Below are 16,540 nucleotides of genomic sequence, written 5' to 3'. Positions count from 1 at the left end.
CGTGGCAGCACTGCATGCTGGGAGCTGGGGGTGGACACAGTTGTGGGGGGAAACATGGTAAGGAAATCTGAAAATTCCCTCCCAAGTCGTGTGCCTGGCTTTGGTGATGGAGCGAGGACACGTGCTGAGGAAGACGGGTTCAGGGGGATCAGGAAAACGAGTGGGAAAAGCCCCAAAATAAAGGCGCAGCCGGACCGAACCGTCACCGGCCATTCTTTTCAGTGTCGGCCAAGGTGTCAGCCAGAGACACGGCACAGCGTGCGATGCGCCTCCGTGGCTGTGGCCGCCGGGCAGACAGTGCAGATGTGGCTGTGGGCGGCTCTGCGGCAGCGTGCTGGGACCCCGTGCCGTGACCCCGGTGCCGTGACCCCGTGCCGTGACCCCGTGCCGTGACCCCGGTGCCGTGACCCCGTGCCGTGACCCCGGTGCCGGGACCCCTATGCCACAACCCTGGTGCTGCGAGACCCCTGTGCGGCAAGACTGTGTCTGTCTGGCTCCCCGTCCCCACCCCAGCCCCCCTAGGTCCCACACGGCACCCAGAGCAGGGCGGCTCCCAGCAACCAAGGTCCCCTCCCCGGTGAGGCCTGGGGTCCCACTGGGCCTGCCTGGGACCGAATCCTGAAATCCGCCTTCAATATTCAAATTGTGCAGCAACTTTCACTTCCCCTGGGGCCAGGCCGCTCTGCCAGGGAAGTCTCATTTGCCTGCGGCACTGCCTCCCAGGGACTCTGGGCCTCAGGGTGTGGGAACTGGCTCTCCCCCAGGCAGAGGCCGCGGGGTCCCGGAAGGTCCCGGGCGGTGCCTGCGCCCACTGGTCCGCCCTGACCTCCAGTCCCCTCCCGACCATCCGCCTCCAAAACAGAAACCGATGCTGGTGGCAGCGGAGGGTGGGATTTCCACAAATGGGGAAGGAGCGGCAATGCCCGCGGTAGGTTCTTGCAGGATCATCTCCTCCCAGAGAAAAAGAGGAAAAGAGGCAAATCACTTTCCTCTTGCTTCTGCTTCTCCTGCAGAAACTGCTTGCCTCACTTCCTCTGCAGTTGGAGAAACGCTCCTTGTGAAAGCTGCCATTTCCACACAGTCCCCGCTTCCAGGCGCGTTTTGCATTTCAGGATCCGGCCCCCACCAGCCCGGCCCCTGTCCCTGTCCAGGGTGTGAGCGGGTGAGCGTACGGCTTATCCCTGAAGACAGCTGACTCCAGTCACCTGGTTCTTCCTTCAGGGGAGCGTGTGGGTCTCCCAGGACCCCAGGGCCAGGCGGGGTGTGGTTCTGGAAGGTTCCACCGGAGGACTGGAGACCTCCCAGCATTGCCTGTGACCACGTCCACCAGCAGCAGCCACTGAATGTCCAGGCTTCTGTGTGCCCTCAGGGCACGTAGCCTGAGGACGCCAGCGGCACGCGCTCAGGGCACCTAAGGGCAGTCGGGCAGCTCCCCATCCCACCCACCTGGGGGACACGTGGGAAGGAAGTACCTGGAACTGTCCTCCGGGGAGTGAGCTGTTTGCCTCTGGGCCCCGGGCTCAGGTTCTCAGGGAGATGCATTCAGAGGACGCGGAGGCTGAAGGGAAGCGGCCCCAGCCCCCCTTTACCCCCTCCCCGCAGGCAGCACCCCCCTCCTCCTGTCCGGGGGACCCAGGGAAGTACCGCCCATGTACAGGGAGCCAAGGCCCTGTCACACGGGCAGGAACCCCCCAGAGCATTCTGAAATCTAGTAAACTCAGCATACATTCTTAATAAATTTCAGTGAGGAACATCAACATAAAGTGAAGGAACTTACAGTGGGAGCTTCAGCAAATTAACCGAACATTCCCGGCGCTGGAGCTGGAGTTCTTCAAACCACAGGCACATCTGCTGGGCTGCAGCCCGGCCTCTGGAGCCTGGAAGCTGAGGGGCGCGCTCCACCTAGTGGTGAAGGGGCGCGCGGGCGGGACGCCAGCCTGGCTCCCAGGACAGGCCCCAGCCCAGGAGCCCCGCAGACGGACACCGGGCACAGCGCCTCGCCCAGAGGGACAGGCTGCGCCCCGGGGGCTCCAACGCACAGGCCGCCCAGCAGCGACGGTGGGACAGGCTTGCAACCCGGCCGCCTCGGGTCATTTGCTGATGGTTTGTCTCCAAACACCCCGAGCCCGTCGCTGGCTATGCTCCTCCTGAGAGCAGTCCTTGCATCGACGTCGCTGACACCGAGCGGCGCTCCCCACCGGGGCTGCCGGAGGGCCTGGCTCGGACCCCACCTCTCCTAACTGGACAGAGGCCCCCACTCCTGACTCCCTGGGGGCACCCTGACCTCTCTGCAGAGTTCACCCTGGCCCTGCCTGCCCCATGGCCTCAGGTTCCCCGAGCCCAGGTCTCATTTCTCAGCAGGAGCAACAGTCCCTCCTCCCCCCCCATGGCCAGTGGCCGGGTCTCCAAAGCGAACTGACCACAGACGGGTCCACAGGAGAGGCTTGTGATTCTACTTGAGTTTTACATGGAATTGGGGGGGGGGGGGGGGAGGCGGTAAGGACTTCAGAGAAAGACAAAATAGCCAGGCTCGAAGGCTGTTGTCCATGCGGACAAAGGTCAGGTTCCTGCTCGTCTCCCTTCGCTGACCAGTGGAGAGGCCCTGAGACCCAGCTCGCCCCCCTCCCCCCGTCATGGTGCTGCCTGGAGCAGCAGCCACATTTGGTGAAAGAGATTCCCGGCAGAACGGAAGCCCACAGCAAGTCTGGCGCAAAGAGCTCCATCCTAATTTCTGCAACTTCTTGTGGTCTGAGATTTTCAAATAGAACATGTTCTAAGTGAATAAAAAAGATATCTTAATGAGACCAAAGACACGTGGGTGAGCTGGCGAGTTTCGGATAAGGGTGGGATCCCGGGCAGACCCTCTCCTGTCCACCCCCACTGTCCCCGCAGGTCTAAGCTGACGGTTTCTGCCGGTCCGTTCCTCACACTCAGCCTCCGTGGACTCATGGGCTCGCACCCGTGGACGAGTCTCACCCACAGATCTTCGCAGACCACCCTCCTCGGCCCGAGGCCTCGTTTCACCAGGGCCGCCCGTGCGCGTCCGTGCTCTCACTCCTCCCCGTGAGGTTTCGCTAAAAGGACGCACAGCCCCTGCTTTTCCCGAGACACCATGTCCTGGCCACAAAGCTCTTCATTGGACAGACACCGAGAGCCCTTACTTCTCCAACGACTACTCAGGGCTCACATGTCAGAGCTGAAGAGGAGAGTGGAAGGGAAAGGATGTTAGCAGGCATGAGCCTGTCCCTGGCGCTCCCAACTCCTGCTCTCCTTTCCTCCTGGTGACCCTTAGGAAACATTATTCTTATGGAAAATCAAGCACAGGAGCATCAGGAGGAGACAGGAGCACAAAGATTCAAATTCCAGCACCTCAATGGTTACACAGGGTGAGCACAGCAGGCTTAGTTGTTCGTTTGGAAAATACAAGAATAAACTGTCTCTCACACTCACACTGTAAGCCTACCTCTGCCCAGCCTGTGTTCTATACCAGGCAGGGCCCAACCCGGTTCTGGGCCTGGACACGCGGGTTTCTCTCACACCAGCCTCAGCGCTGTCCGGTTACAGGACTTCCTCCTGTTCCAACCTGATAAGCATCGCAGAGGCGCTCCTCTAGTCCATCACATGCTTTACCAAGTTATCAGGGAATTGGTTTCCTTGCTTTTTAAAAAATGTCGTAACTTCTCTAGAACATGATGAAGCCTGTGCTACGTCCCACATAAGTTAGCACATCTGCTGCGGAGGAAACACTACCCCGAGCCCCCCACTTCTTGGACTAGGTGTTTCTGACTCGATTCCTCAACTTGGGTGGACTTCTAGAAGCGTCTTAAGTAATAAGTTTACCTCCAGTTCCCCTTGCTAATCGGCCTATTGCATGCGTGGCTGCAAGAAAGACAAGCCCGGCTCCTTACTTCACAGCGTTGCTCAACCACCCGAGTTACAAGCGGGGAGGTGCCCCAGCCTTTTGAGGGCACGTGGGAGGGGCTCATCGCCCATCACCCCTTTGTCAGGCAGTGATGCCAGGCCGGTCTCCCGGCCCAATCTCGGCAACCCGATTGTTGGTAAGTGAAAATACTGACCCTCGTGACCAAGCGGGGGAGATGCACTTCATCAAAAGAGAACTCGGGAGCTCCGTGCAGCGCTGAGAGCCTGACGCTCAGGGTAACGTCTGCACCCCCACACCAGAGTGGAACTGAGTTGGCGAGAGCCTCAGCACCCATTAGAGCAGGACTGGGTTTTTCCAAAGCACAAAGCGCTCACAAAAAACACCTCTTTCCATTTCTGTGTACAATCGCATTTTCCAATCTAACTCAGATCAGTCGGAAGGAATAATGAGATGCCAACATATTTAGTTTGCATCTAAGCTTATCCATTAAAATAGATTTATCTGCACCATTTCCCTTAAATTGCAATCGCGTCCTGGTTTTACAGCAATTTTCTGTATTTTGTGAAATTATGTTTCCGGTAGCTTATCATGCATTTGCGCTGAGGCGCTGCACTGGGTCAGAGGGCATGTGCGGCCGGCCCGGCTGTTTCTCCCGACGTGAGTCACCCTCACCTGTCCCCCACCCTCCGGGAAAGTGGGTTCATCAGGCCTGTGGTCACAGACGGAGCGTCCTACATGTGTCGCCTGCTCAGATTCCTTTGTAAATGGGTTTCTGAACACCCCGCTTCCTAAAATGAAGATGAAATCTGTGTGTACCTCACAGCTACTGTTTAAAGCAATTTGACAGCTTTGCTCAATCTGGAGTCGGATGAGTGACTGTTGGCTAAGGATTCTGATGAGAGGTTTGCTTCATTTTTTAGAGATTTATTTAGCATTTAGTCGTCGTCTTTCCAGCCCCGTGTCCACGTGGAAGGCATGCTTTCTGAGGAATTTACTGCAGGGCTTTCAATGCTTACCCCTAGCCTATCACCTGCTAACAACCCTATTGGCACCAAAACAAAATACACAAACAGTCACTGCTTAATTACTCATGTTCCATACTTGAAAAATACTATTTCATCGAGTCTTTAAAAATTACCAAGAGTGCATCGTTGCTGGAACCAGTCACAACACCGACACTGCACGTGAGTCCGGGGAGGGGTCCCAGCTCCCCTCGCTCCGGCAGCAGCGGGGAGTGTCCCGGAGCTTCCTGCGGACGTGCAAGCAGCCTCGTCCCTGAGCAGGAGCTGGCTCTCTCCTCGGGATGCAATGCACGGCATCCACGAGGTTTCAAACCATGTCGTGAACCCCATCAACAGGCTAACACTCCTCCGTGGTCGCATATTCAGGTTGTGTGTTTTCTCACATCTTCAATGTCTCAATGACCTGATCGTGTGGCACTGACATCGAGAAGAGAAACATCTTTTGGCAGATACAACCCCACTCCTTCCAGAAAGGCTGGGCACACCACACTCTCCCACCAGGTGTGGCCATGGCCCACGCTCCAAATCCTACTGTGAACTCCCAACATGATCACACTTTTCTGGTGCTTTAATAATTTCTAGTGTTTAATTTCACATTTTGATGCTTTTGGCTCCATATTGAAAGGTGAGTGACTGGTAGGAAAGATAGCGAAAGATCAACGACTAGGCAGTCAACACATTTTCGTTTACAGTAAACAAAAGGGGCACAGCCCAACATCCTGCCCGAACTACACGCCCACGACGGACTCCGTGAGGCCATCCCCACGACAGAGTCCGAGGGGCCGTGTCAGGGAAGATGCTGCCGATGCCACTCACATGGGAAACGGTGAAAAATGAGGCTACAGAAGAGAATGCTGCACAAACACCGGGAGGAACTGTGCCCAGTGCTCCCCCAAAGGGGCGGCAGCACCATTCCCTTTCCTTCCTCTGCTACCTCCACTGTGTCGCGCTTCCACAATGGACACGCATTATTTATACAGCAGAATGCGCCATCACAGAAAGCTGCAAACACTTACTTTTGAAAGATACCACTTCTCCAGGCTGCCACCTAGCGTCAAATATGTACTGTTAGACAACAGCTGCCCCTTAGGAAGCCATTCCCCTTCAGTCTGTGGCACACCTGCTCTTAGACCACACTCTGCTCTTCCTGAACATGTTTCATTAGCTGGTCCTGCTAAGAGAAGAAAACAGTAAGAGCTCACAAACCGAAGTAAAAACTGGCACTGTCCCTCGAGTGTTCGGTGTTGTTTACATCTTAAACAACAGTGAGTGAGCCATGCTCTGTCTCGAACGTAAACCACAGACCAGCAATAAAAGACATGTGTAAATCACACAGCCTCGTTTACAAGGACTCAGAGCTCAATCTGGGCTCACCATTCATCCCACTGCACAGCTTGAAAAGAAGGACGTTAGAAACCAGACAAGATCCCTCGCGTTGGGTGTGACTAGGTGTACACATCAGGGAACAACTAGAAGAAAATCAAGCTACTAGCCACACAGGCTGTCAATTGCAATTGCTCCGTCTGCGGTTCCGGATTCAGGACACACACTCCCAGGACCACGGATGAAGCCCCAGGTTGCTGAGCTCCAGGCCGGGAAAGGCTGTGCCACGCTCTTTAGCTCTAAGGGTCCTGCCTACTTCCCACAACCGAAGGTTCTGTTCCAGTTTTCATAAAGCTCTAGGTCAGCGGGAGACACGCTGGGCCGCACAGTTCTGAACGCGTTGTCGAAGTCCACGTAAGCTATGGGTGGGACCTGGTCCGCCGTTATGGTGGCGATGTCGGCGGCCTGTAAGCTGCGAATGGGGCCGAGGGACGCCTCTCGGCACAGCTGCGTCATGTCGGCGCCCGAGAAGCCTGCCGACCGCTGCACCACCAGCTCGATCTCCTCCTCGCGGAGGCTGCACGGCTCCCTGGACATCAGGCGCGTCACTATCTGCTTCCGGGCTGAGGCCTCCGGGAGGGGGATGTAGAGCCTTTTCACCAACCGCCGCCGGGCGGCCTCGTCGATTTCCTGAGGCCGATTGGTTGCTCCCACGACTAGAATGCGATCTTCAGAAGACGTGGTGGCTCCATCCAGCTGAACCAGGAACTCGGTCTTGATCCTCCTAGAAGACTCGTGCTCCCCATCTGCCCGCTGGGATAACAGGGAGTCGATTTCATCAATGAATATCACAGCGGGCTGCTGGCACCGCGCAACCGCGAACAACGCGCGGACCATCTTCTCCCCCTCGCCCACCCACTTGGAGGTCAACGAGGAGGCCGAGATACTGAAGAAGGTGGCCCCAGACTGACTGGCGATGCACTTGCCAATCAGGGTTTTCCCAGTCCCAGGAGGCCCGAAGAGCAGAATCCCCTTGGGCGGGCCCCGCAAGCCCGTGAAGATGTCGGGCCGCATCATGGGCCACACGACGATCTCCTTTATGGTGGCCTTGGCGAACTCCACCCCCGCGATGTCGTCCCAGGTCACGGGGGGCCCATGGTCCATAATCTCACTCATAATCAGTTCGATCATCTTGGGCTCCAAGCTCTTCAAACGCTCGTCCCCGGGGGGCGCTGGCTCTGCGGGCCCGGCACTGTCAGGCTTGTACTGCACCCCCCCATGCGCATCCCCCCCATCTGGCTTAGGCACAGGAGGGACAAACTTCCCAAAAATTCCTCGGGATCGACTGGCGCCCAGGGACTTCTTGACGCCGCCGCCGCCATAGGAAGGCGCTGCCGCCCGGGCAGGCGGGTGGTGCTTTTTCTGCTGCTCCACCCATAGCTGCTCCTTTGCGGTTTTAAAGGTTGGCAGGCCGCCTTCCTCCCGGTGGCCGTTCCCCTCCATTTTCCTAAGAGCCTCACTCAGGGTCGGGGCAGAAAGGGCTTCGGCGGGGCCAGAGCCGTAGAAAGCGCTCCTGTCCCAGGGGCCTTCACCGCCGGCAGGAGAGCGAGGCTGACGGGGTAAGAACAGACTCAGTCCCGGGCTGGCTTTTGGAGCGCTGCTATTTTCCTTCCTGACATTTCCAAATAACGGGGTGGCTAAGTCACCAAAGGGTGCTGAGAACATGGGACACGTCTTGGGGGTGTTAGTCGCCACAGGGGGCTGGGCACTCAGAGGGCCCGAGGGACCGCTCTCTGGGACGTCCGGGGTCCAGCCTGTACCGTGAGCTGGCTTAGTCAGTGGGTCGCTCTCCCGAGAACCACCACAAACGCTAGACTTCGGAGGGTCGGGGACCACGGCCCCTCCATGGATCACGACGGAAGCATCAGCAGGGGCCAGCAGGGAGCCTCGGAGCTTCTCGCCAGCCCGCATCATCTCCTGCACACTGCGCATCTGGAAGACATTACTCATCGACAGTCCCGACTGCCACTTGTGACTGTCCGTCTGCCGCGCTCTTGCTACCGTTAAAACGTTTTCCGCATAGTTATTCAAGCCGGTTTCCACGTTGTCAGAATCCATGATGGCCGAGTATTTCTCCGCATATTTCTTGAACAGTTTGGAAGCGCAGACCTGGGAGGTCTCGGAGCTGGCCCACGCATACTGAACGCGCAGCACCTGCGCCCGGTAGGCCTCTGCCTTCTGCGCGGCCGGGCACGTGCCAGACGTAACTGCAAAGTGGTTCTTCTGCCATTCGCTCAGGTGCACAGCCCGGGAGCTCGGGGCCTGCATCTTACAGGTCCTACAACAGAGGCAAAGGGAAAGCGTCAGGAGTGACTAACGGAGGCGCAGGGAGACGTTTAAACCTCCGCTCACCTGAAAGGACGGACACGGGACCTTTCATTTATACGGTAAATCTCCAGCATTTAAGATATAAAGGCCTGACTTGCTAATGCTGCTCAACTATTTTAGTAATAACTTTCCGCACAAATAGGGAAAGCATTCATAAGGGAAGGATTTAAAATTAATCTGCAAAAGGAAGGCGCCACGGAAGGAGCTACAGACAAACAGCAAAACAAACCAAGCTTGGGGTGGAAGTCGTCTCCAAGGAAAAATCACAGGAATGATCTCAAGCCTCTTATTACCGAGCCTTAGGATTCATCTGTAAAGTGAGAGAGGTCACCGAGCGTCAAGTCACTCCTGGAACATAAACATGCCCTGAAGCTGTCACCAGGCCTCCGGCACAGCACACGTAGGCGCCGAGGCTGGGGTGTGAAGGAGCCTGAGACCAGAGCGTGGGCACTGGGGCCGGAACCGCACGAGAGCGCTCACTCCAGGCAGCTGCACGTCGGGTCCCATGTGCAAGTGCCCAAAGGGCAGAGCGGCTAGACCAGGAATATCCTGGAACTGCTGGCTCACTACGTGCTCATAAGGCCGCATTCGGGAATGAGCACTTCACACACGAACCCCGAGGGGACGAGGCTCTCGCCGTTTCCGATTTCACCTGAAGCATTAAAAAGCGAAACCTTCGTGATACAGCAGCCACGGGAAGCGGCCCAATCTGCTGTAAAGTGCTTAGATTTTACATTTCTTCCCTCAGGTTATCCTTATCAGCCTCCATGCATTAAGGTAAAATTACTTTAATACAATTACAGATGAACGTAGCCTGTGGCTGGATGTGGAACTTACCTGCCAACCAACAAGGAAAATGTGTAAGAAGCTTTGAAGTCTCCTAACAGCACTGCATAAAGGAAAAACCAAAAACCTGTGTATTTTGAAATCTACCGTCTGAGTTACTTGTGAATACAGCTTAAGGACCATGTTTTATAGTTGTACGTCTCTCTTAATGCCTTACAAAGAGCCTGCTGCACTGTAGACAGGTGTTCGTAAATCTTCGCTAAGAACAGTAAACGTATGCCCTGGCCGGTGTGGCTCAGTGACAGAGCACCAGCCTGCACACCAGCGGGCTGCGAGTTCGACTCCTGGGCCAGGGCACGCACCTGGGCTGCAAGCTTGTTTCCCGCCCCGGGTCCCCAGCCCAGGTCAGGATGCACGCCGGAGGCAACCAATGGATCTCTCTCTCCCTCCCACCTTTCCACTCTCTCTAAAAGTCAACGGGGGAAATATCCTCTGGTGAGGATTAAAAATAAACTTAAGACGCAAGGAGATTCTAATTTGCTTAAAGCTGTAAGGGTAAAGAGTCAAAACGAGAACGGACATGTCCCGACCATCCCGCATCCCACACCGTTTAACTTATTTTAATCTCTTTTGTGCAGCACTGGGAATGGGAGATTGAAGGAGAAGTGAGTTGGTGCAGGTTTAGCACAAACCGCTCTCGCTGGGGACAGCCCTGCCACCTGCAGCCTGGGACTCCGCACAGCCGGTGCCCGCTGCGCCCGCACCCCTTTCTGCTCCGCATCCCGAGCTCCCAGCATTCACGCGGAGTCCCACTTCTTCCCTGGAACTCGGTGGCTCGTCCAGCACCGCGGACGCCGCGGACACAGCTGCGGGCTGGCCCTGCTCGCTGGCTCGGCCACTGTCCTTCCACGGATTCCGGTCCCGGCATCCTTCCGGCGTCCCGGACCTGACGCTGACGCTCGCCCACCGCACACGGGCACCGCGTGCCCCTTTCCCACCTGGAAGGGTCCCTAGGCCAGTGGTCGGCAAACTCATCCGTCCACAGAGCCAAATACCAACAGGACAACGACTGAAATTTCTTTTGAGAGCCACATTTTTTAAGCTTAAACTATATCGGTAGGTACACTGTTATTAACTTAATGGGGGTGCTCCTGAGCTGGCCTTTGCCAAAAACGCCCTCAATCTGATGGAGGTCCTTCCAGCTCTCCCGTCCACACTCGCCTTGTGTACTCGTCTCGCCTCCTTTCGTCCATCCTCTGTACGTCCACACCATCTCAGCGTACCTTTCTCCGTCCTCCACACTACCTTTCACTCCACAACGTTCCCTAAAATTAGCTTAATAAACTTTAAAGTTGTAAGTCTTAGTTGAACTATAGGTACGTTGAATAAAACTCGACATCATACTTAATAACGATATTACTTACTGATAAAATCAAATTCCTTACAATCTACCTTACAAGCTCCATAAAATTAAATCACAATGACTGGCCCAGGCCGAAAACCGACTTCTGCGCATGGGCCACGAAGTTTCAATCGCACTGTATGTGCGCACACGCGGCATTTTGTGGAAGAGCCACACTCAAGGGGCCCAAGAGCCGCATGTGGCTCGCGAACTGCGGTTTGTCGACCGCGGCCCTAAGGTAAGGTGTGCTCTCTCGCTGCAGGGGCCTCCGCAGGTCAGACCTGCCCCTGCCGTCTCTCTGTCTCCCGCCTCCCGCCTCCGGGGTGGGCACCCGGGCCGGGAGCTGCGCAGGCGCGGGCGGACCCTGCAGAACCTTCCAGACCGGGAGCGAGCACGCGGGGCAGCGCGCCAGGCCCTGGCCTTGCTGTGAGCGCAGCATCCGGTCTCAGGGTCCCGCAGTGCCCCCTGCCGGACGGGGCGTCCAACCCCGAAAAGTGCTCCGACCAGCCGACCAGCCGCCCCGCTCGCCGCGGCCCCGCCCCAGGCCCCGCCTCCTCTCCCAGCGGCGGGGACCCCGGCGACCTCGGGTCATCGTCGGAGGGGGCCGGCAGCGCAGAGCGGCCTGGGGATCTACACGAGGCTCCGGGCGCAGAGGCGCCGGCAGCGGGGCCCGATTCGCCCGCGCGGACGGGCAGTTGCCCCTGCCCCCGCCCCCAAAAGGGAGTCACCTGCAACACTAGCGTGGAGGGCACGCCCCTGCGAGGGCCGCTCCAGGGTCCGGCCGTCCCTCCGCCGCCCAGGAGCCCTCGCCCCGCCGGCCGCCCCGGAGGGTCTGCGGGCCCAAGCTGGCCTGTCCGCGCCTCTCGCTTCCGCTCGGACCGGCCCCTCCACTCCACGCCACCCGGGTCCCCACAGACCTGAGGCTTCCAAAAAGCCCGCGGACCGATGTGCGCCTGCGCGCTGCGGACGTGCTCGGCCCTGGCCGTGCGTGCGTCTGTGCGGGGCGAACGCGCGCGTCGGGGACGAGGCTGAGCGTGGGGGGCGGGGCTGAGCGTGGGGGCGAGGCTGAACGTGGGGGGAGGAGCTGAGCGTGGGGGGCGGAGCTGAGCGTGGGGGGCGGGGCTGAGCGTGGGGGGCGAGGCTGAGCGTCGGGGGCAGGGTTGAACGTAGGGGGCGTGGCCGAGCGTCGGGGGCGGGGCGCTGGCCCGGGCTCCGGCCCACGTGGTCGCAGGAGGCTGTTCTGTTGCCGTGGAAACGCTAGCTGTGCAGCAGGCGGGCTTTACTGAACTGGAAGGTCTCCCTGCGTTTCCCTGCGAAGGCGCTTCACCCTTGGAGTCTCCGCAATCAAGAGGCGCAGGCGGCGAGGCGGGCTGCATTCAGGGGGCTCCCCTAGGATGCGCTCACCGGGACTCACCTGCCCCCCAGGAGTCCTCGAAGATGGGCCCAGTGGTTCCGGAGGCCAGGCACGTGGCGGGCAGGTACCTGTTATCGGTGTTATAGGCTGAGTGGCCAGTCAAGTCCATGTGCGATCCCAGGAGCCTGGGGAGCTGGAATACCTGCTGTCGGCCCTGCGGCTCGGAGCCGCCCCGCCCCCTCTGCCAGCACATCCCTCCCAGCCTGGCTCCTTAGGGTCCCGCCCATGCAAGTCTGAGGAGCTCTTCTTTACCACCTTGGCCTTTGGCTTCAGAGAACAGAGCCACTTAGGCGAGTTTAGTGAATCGCGTTTTCAGACCAAATAACAGAATAGGCACGAACAGCCGCCTATTGGGTGGTGCATGCCCCTGTGGCCGGTCACAGGAGGTCTGGTCTGGAGGTGGGCGGTTCGGTCTGATGACCCGCCTAGGGCTGTCAGGAGGGCCGTCTTTCCATCTTCCATTCCGCCTTCTTCTCCCCCGTGGTGGATTCCCCCCAGGCCTGGGCCTCTTGCCCCAGGAGGGCCCCCACACACAAGGAACCCGCCTACTTAGAGCAGGAAGGAGGGGACACACTGGGACAGGATCCTTTCCCCGGAATTCTTCTCTCTTGGAAAAAGGAGGAAGCCACTTCCTGGGAAGCCTAGAGCCTTCCTCTCCCTGCCTGGGCCCAACGGGTCCCAGGGGGAACCCTTCCTGGGAAAGTGACTACCGGGAGGTGGGGGTGGAGAACATGACTGTTGAGTAGCAACTACACACAGGACATCCAAATGACCGTAAAAAACCACCCTGCTCATGGTGGTCCTACTTTTTGTGCTCCGTAATCTTGCTATTTATTTATTTAAAAGTTGGCGTTACCTCCAAGTAAACCTTAAATGTTGTTACAGCTTCGAAAACCGTGCCTGACATGTATGACACACTCAGTACACATGGTTGAATGAATGACTGCTGCTTAAAACTATCCAAGGATGCCATGCCTCTGGCCGCTTGGAAAGGGTCCGTCCATATTATAACCGTCAGCTGGGCACGGCGCGGAACAGGAAGCTCACCAGACGCAATAGCCACGGCACTTCAGATTGTTTATTGAGCACTGGCCGCAGGACGGAGCAAGGGGAAGGCCCAGGCGTGACCTCCATCGCCCAGCCCGCCCTGGGAGAGAGCTCGCGAGCCCTCCCCGCCACGGCCAACTCCAAGAGCACGAAGCACTATGATTGTTTAATTCACAAAACCGCAGCCAAACAATGAATGAAAGCTACGTCCCCGGGGACTGACTTTTCATGCAGAAATAATATCTCTTCGCCGAGGAGAGACTCCCTCGGCAGACGAAGCGCAGGCGTCTGGTAGCGTCGGAGAGAGACGTGCGGGCCGGCGGGCGCGCGTCCACGGAGCCGGGTGCTGTGTATCTGCCTCTCCCTCCGGTTTTCAGATACACGTCTGTTCAGCTTGGATCTCTACAGGGGGAATAGCATGAACATATGGCTACATTAAAAACACACAGAAGAACCAAAGAATGTTGTGCGCGTCCCTCCGAACGCAGAGAAGGGTGTGTGAGGGAGTGTGACCTGGGAGGGAGGAGGTCTCACTGCCGACCTGGCTCCCCTGTGGCACATTGTATCGAGGTCAGAAGACCCTGCCCCGCTCCCCACCCCCTGGGAAACAGCACCTCGACCCTCCCTCTCTCAGAACCGTGGCCTGGGCTTGACGTGGCGGCCTCAGCGACGCTCAGGTGCAGCCCAGGTGTTAAGATCTCCCTCCCTCTAGGCCAGTGGTTCTCAACCTTCCTCATGCCGCGACCCTTTACTACAGTTCCTCATGTGGTGGTGACCCCCAATTTCATTGTTACAAATTGAACATAATTAAAGCATAGTGATGAATCACAAAAACAATATGTAATAATAGATGTGTTTTCCGATGGTCTTAGGCGACCCCTGTGAAAGGGTCATTCGACCCCCAAAGGGATCGCGACCCACAGGTTGAGAACCGCTGCTCTAGGCCATCGGCCCTGTGACTTACTAATGCACGCAGCATCCAGTACCACCTATTCTTGTACACACTTTGGGTAATTGTAAAGGCAGTGTTCCTTAAAATGCATTTCATTTTCAAAATTGTGCTATCAATTGTTAGTGTGTATACATTTTTGGGGACACCCTATGTATGATACTCTATGTAGTATATATGATATACAGTATTATGATACTATATATAATATAGCATAGTATGATACTACATGGTATTGTGTAGTAAACTATAGTACAGTAGAATATGTCTGTTAATTGTGTATACATTTTGGGGGGACACCCTACGTATGATACTCTGTGTAGTATATATGATATACACTTATGATACTATATATAATATAGTATAGTATGATACTACATGAGCTGTTAAAGTGTGTGTACATTTTGGGGGGACACCCTATGTCATGATACTAAGTCGCCTCAAGGAACGGGGAGAAGTCTGCGGGGGTTACAGCCAGACGCCGTGGACAGCTTTCACGCCTGGATATAAAGTTAGTCTGAGCCTCTACATAACCATCGTAGCACGTGGTGCCCCCGGCTCTCCAGACAGGACAGGAGGGGTGCTGCCCCCCTTCCCGGTGCGCTCACCGCTACTCCTGCCCGGCCCCCAGCAGGGCCGTGGCCAGCGCCTGGATGTGGGCCCAGGCCTGCTGCACGTGCGCGGACTCCGCGGCGCGGGAGCAGATGGCGAAGCGCAGCACGAACTTGTCCCTCAGGTGGGAGGGCACCAGGTGGATCTCCTTGGCGCCGTTGATTCTGTCCAGAAGGTCTTCGTTCAGCTTGTTGGAGCCCTGGGGGACGGGGGGGGGGGGGGGGGGCGCCTCAGCAAAGGGAGCCACCGACCACTCGCCTTCATTGACGAGACAGTCAACCTGGTAACAGTTCCGGGGCCTGAGGACGCGCTGTCGAGAGCTGCCCTTCCCAGGTCCAGGGTTTGTTTTTATGAAAGTGCCCGGCGGCTGGCTCAGGGGCTGAGCTCGACCAGGAGATCGTGGTTGGATTCCCGGCCAGGGCACATGCCGGGGCTGTGGGCTCCATCCCCAGTGCAGGAGGCAGCCCATCATTCTCTCTCGTCATTGGTGTTCCTCTCTCTCTCTCTCTCTCTCTCTCTCCCTTGCTCTCTCTGAAGTCAATAAAAATATATTTTTTTTAAAAAAAGAGAACAGCCCTAACCAGTGTGGCTCAGTGGATAGAGCATCGGCCTGCGGACTGAAGGGTCCCAGGTTCGATTCCGGTCAAGGGCATGTACCTTGGTTGCGGGCACATCCCCAGTGGGGGGTGTGCAGGAGGCGGCTGGTAGATGTTTCTCTCTCATCGATGTTTCTAGCTCTCTATCCCTCTCCGTAAAAAAATCAATAAAATATATTTTAAAAAAATAAAAAAAGAGAAGAAAGACTGAAACGGACGTGCACGTACCTTCAGCCGGAAGCAGACCAGCCCCAGGGTGACTTCCGCGCAGATTTCAAAGCGAGGATCCCGCTGCACCGCAGCCTCGAACTCGCGGGCCAGCCGCACGTGCTGGGGGCAGAGGGGGCCCGTCTGAGCTCGGCCCCGAACACCTCGCGGGGCTGCACGGCGGGAAGCCCCTGCTGCTTGTGTAGCGTTTTCTTCAGTGTTTCTGTCACACACACACACACACACACACACACACACACACACCCGCTGTTCCCGCACAGACGGAGCACACGCTCGCGTGACCCTGGGACAGGGTGGCGTCTCCAGTTAAACCCACCCACCCACCCCGTTCTCCTGTGTCTGTCCCACCAGAACACTGTCTATGTTTTCAGAGGAAACACTGCACAGAGGTATTGAACATTCTAGAAAGGAGGGGTGGCTGACCGAGTGCCCAGAGCAGGCCGTGTGGGCCGCACCGCAGCCTCACGCAGGCGGCACTGCCCTCGGCCCATTCTGCAGATGAGCAGGCTGAGGCTGGGCACCGCCCTCGGCCCATTCTGCAGATGAGCAGGCTGAGGCTGGGCTCCGACGCGGGGCCTAGGGCCGGAGCTTCGGGCCTGCGGAGGCCGCGGCTGTTCCTGATGCGACGGTCCCGCCGCCACCGAGCAAGGAGACCACGTCAGCCCCTCGCCCGCGCGCACGGCTTCCCTGGCGTGGGTAGTGGCTCCACGTGCCTTCCCGGTGGGAATGGAGCCCAATCGCCGACTCGGGCGGTGCCTGAGCCGGGAACGTGGTCTCGGCGCGTGCCATTCTAGTCTAGGCCCAGGCACCCGGCCTGGGGCAGGTGCTGGGAGGGGCGCAGGGGGCATCTGAGCAGCATCTCTGCTTGAGGTGTGGGTGGGGCTGAACCC

The 16,540-nt window shown here is 57.6% G+C and overlaps 2 protein-coding genes across 2 annotated transcripts in view; both read right to left on the bottom strand.

Annotated features, from left to right (window-relative positions):
- Window positions 1–6,540: 6,540 nt before the first annotated feature.
- On the bottom strand, window positions 6,541–8,562 carry FIGNL1 (fidgetin like 1; the record flags this gene model as incomplete). Its single annotated transcript, XM_081102310.1, has 1 exon — window positions 6,541–8,562. Exon 1 carries the CDS (start codon window positions 8,554–8,556, stop codon window positions 6,541–6,543), a length of 2,016 nt encoding a protein of 671 aa, XP_080958436.1. The 5' UTR covers window positions 8,557–8,562.
- Window positions 8,563–13,275: 4,713 nt separating this feature from the next.
- The window catches only part of DDC (dopa decarboxylase), a 29,901-nt gene continuing 26,636 nt past the window's right edge, over window positions 13,276–16,540 (bottom strand). The window contains exons 12-14 of the mRNA XM_081102297.1: window positions 15,651–15,752; window positions 14,823–15,025; window positions 13,276–13,667 (exon numbers count right to left, since the gene is read on the bottom strand). Of these exons, the coding sequence (XP_080958423.1) occupies window positions 14,825–15,025; window positions 15,651–15,752 (303 nt within the window). The 3' untranslated portion in view covers window positions 13,276–13,667; window positions 14,823–14,824. The remainder of the gene's footprint in view (window positions 13,668–14,822; window positions 15,026–15,650; window positions 15,753–16,540) is intronic.

Source organism: Myotis nattereri, assembly GCF_964212035.1.
Source record: "Myotis nattereri genome assembly, chromosome: 11".
Lineage (NCBI taxonomy): Eukaryota > Metazoa > Chordata > Mammalia > Chiroptera > Vespertilionidae > Myotis > Myotis nattereri.
The sequence above is the reverse complement of the archived record's forward strand: the minus strand, read 5'-3'. Positions and strand labels throughout refer to the sequence as shown.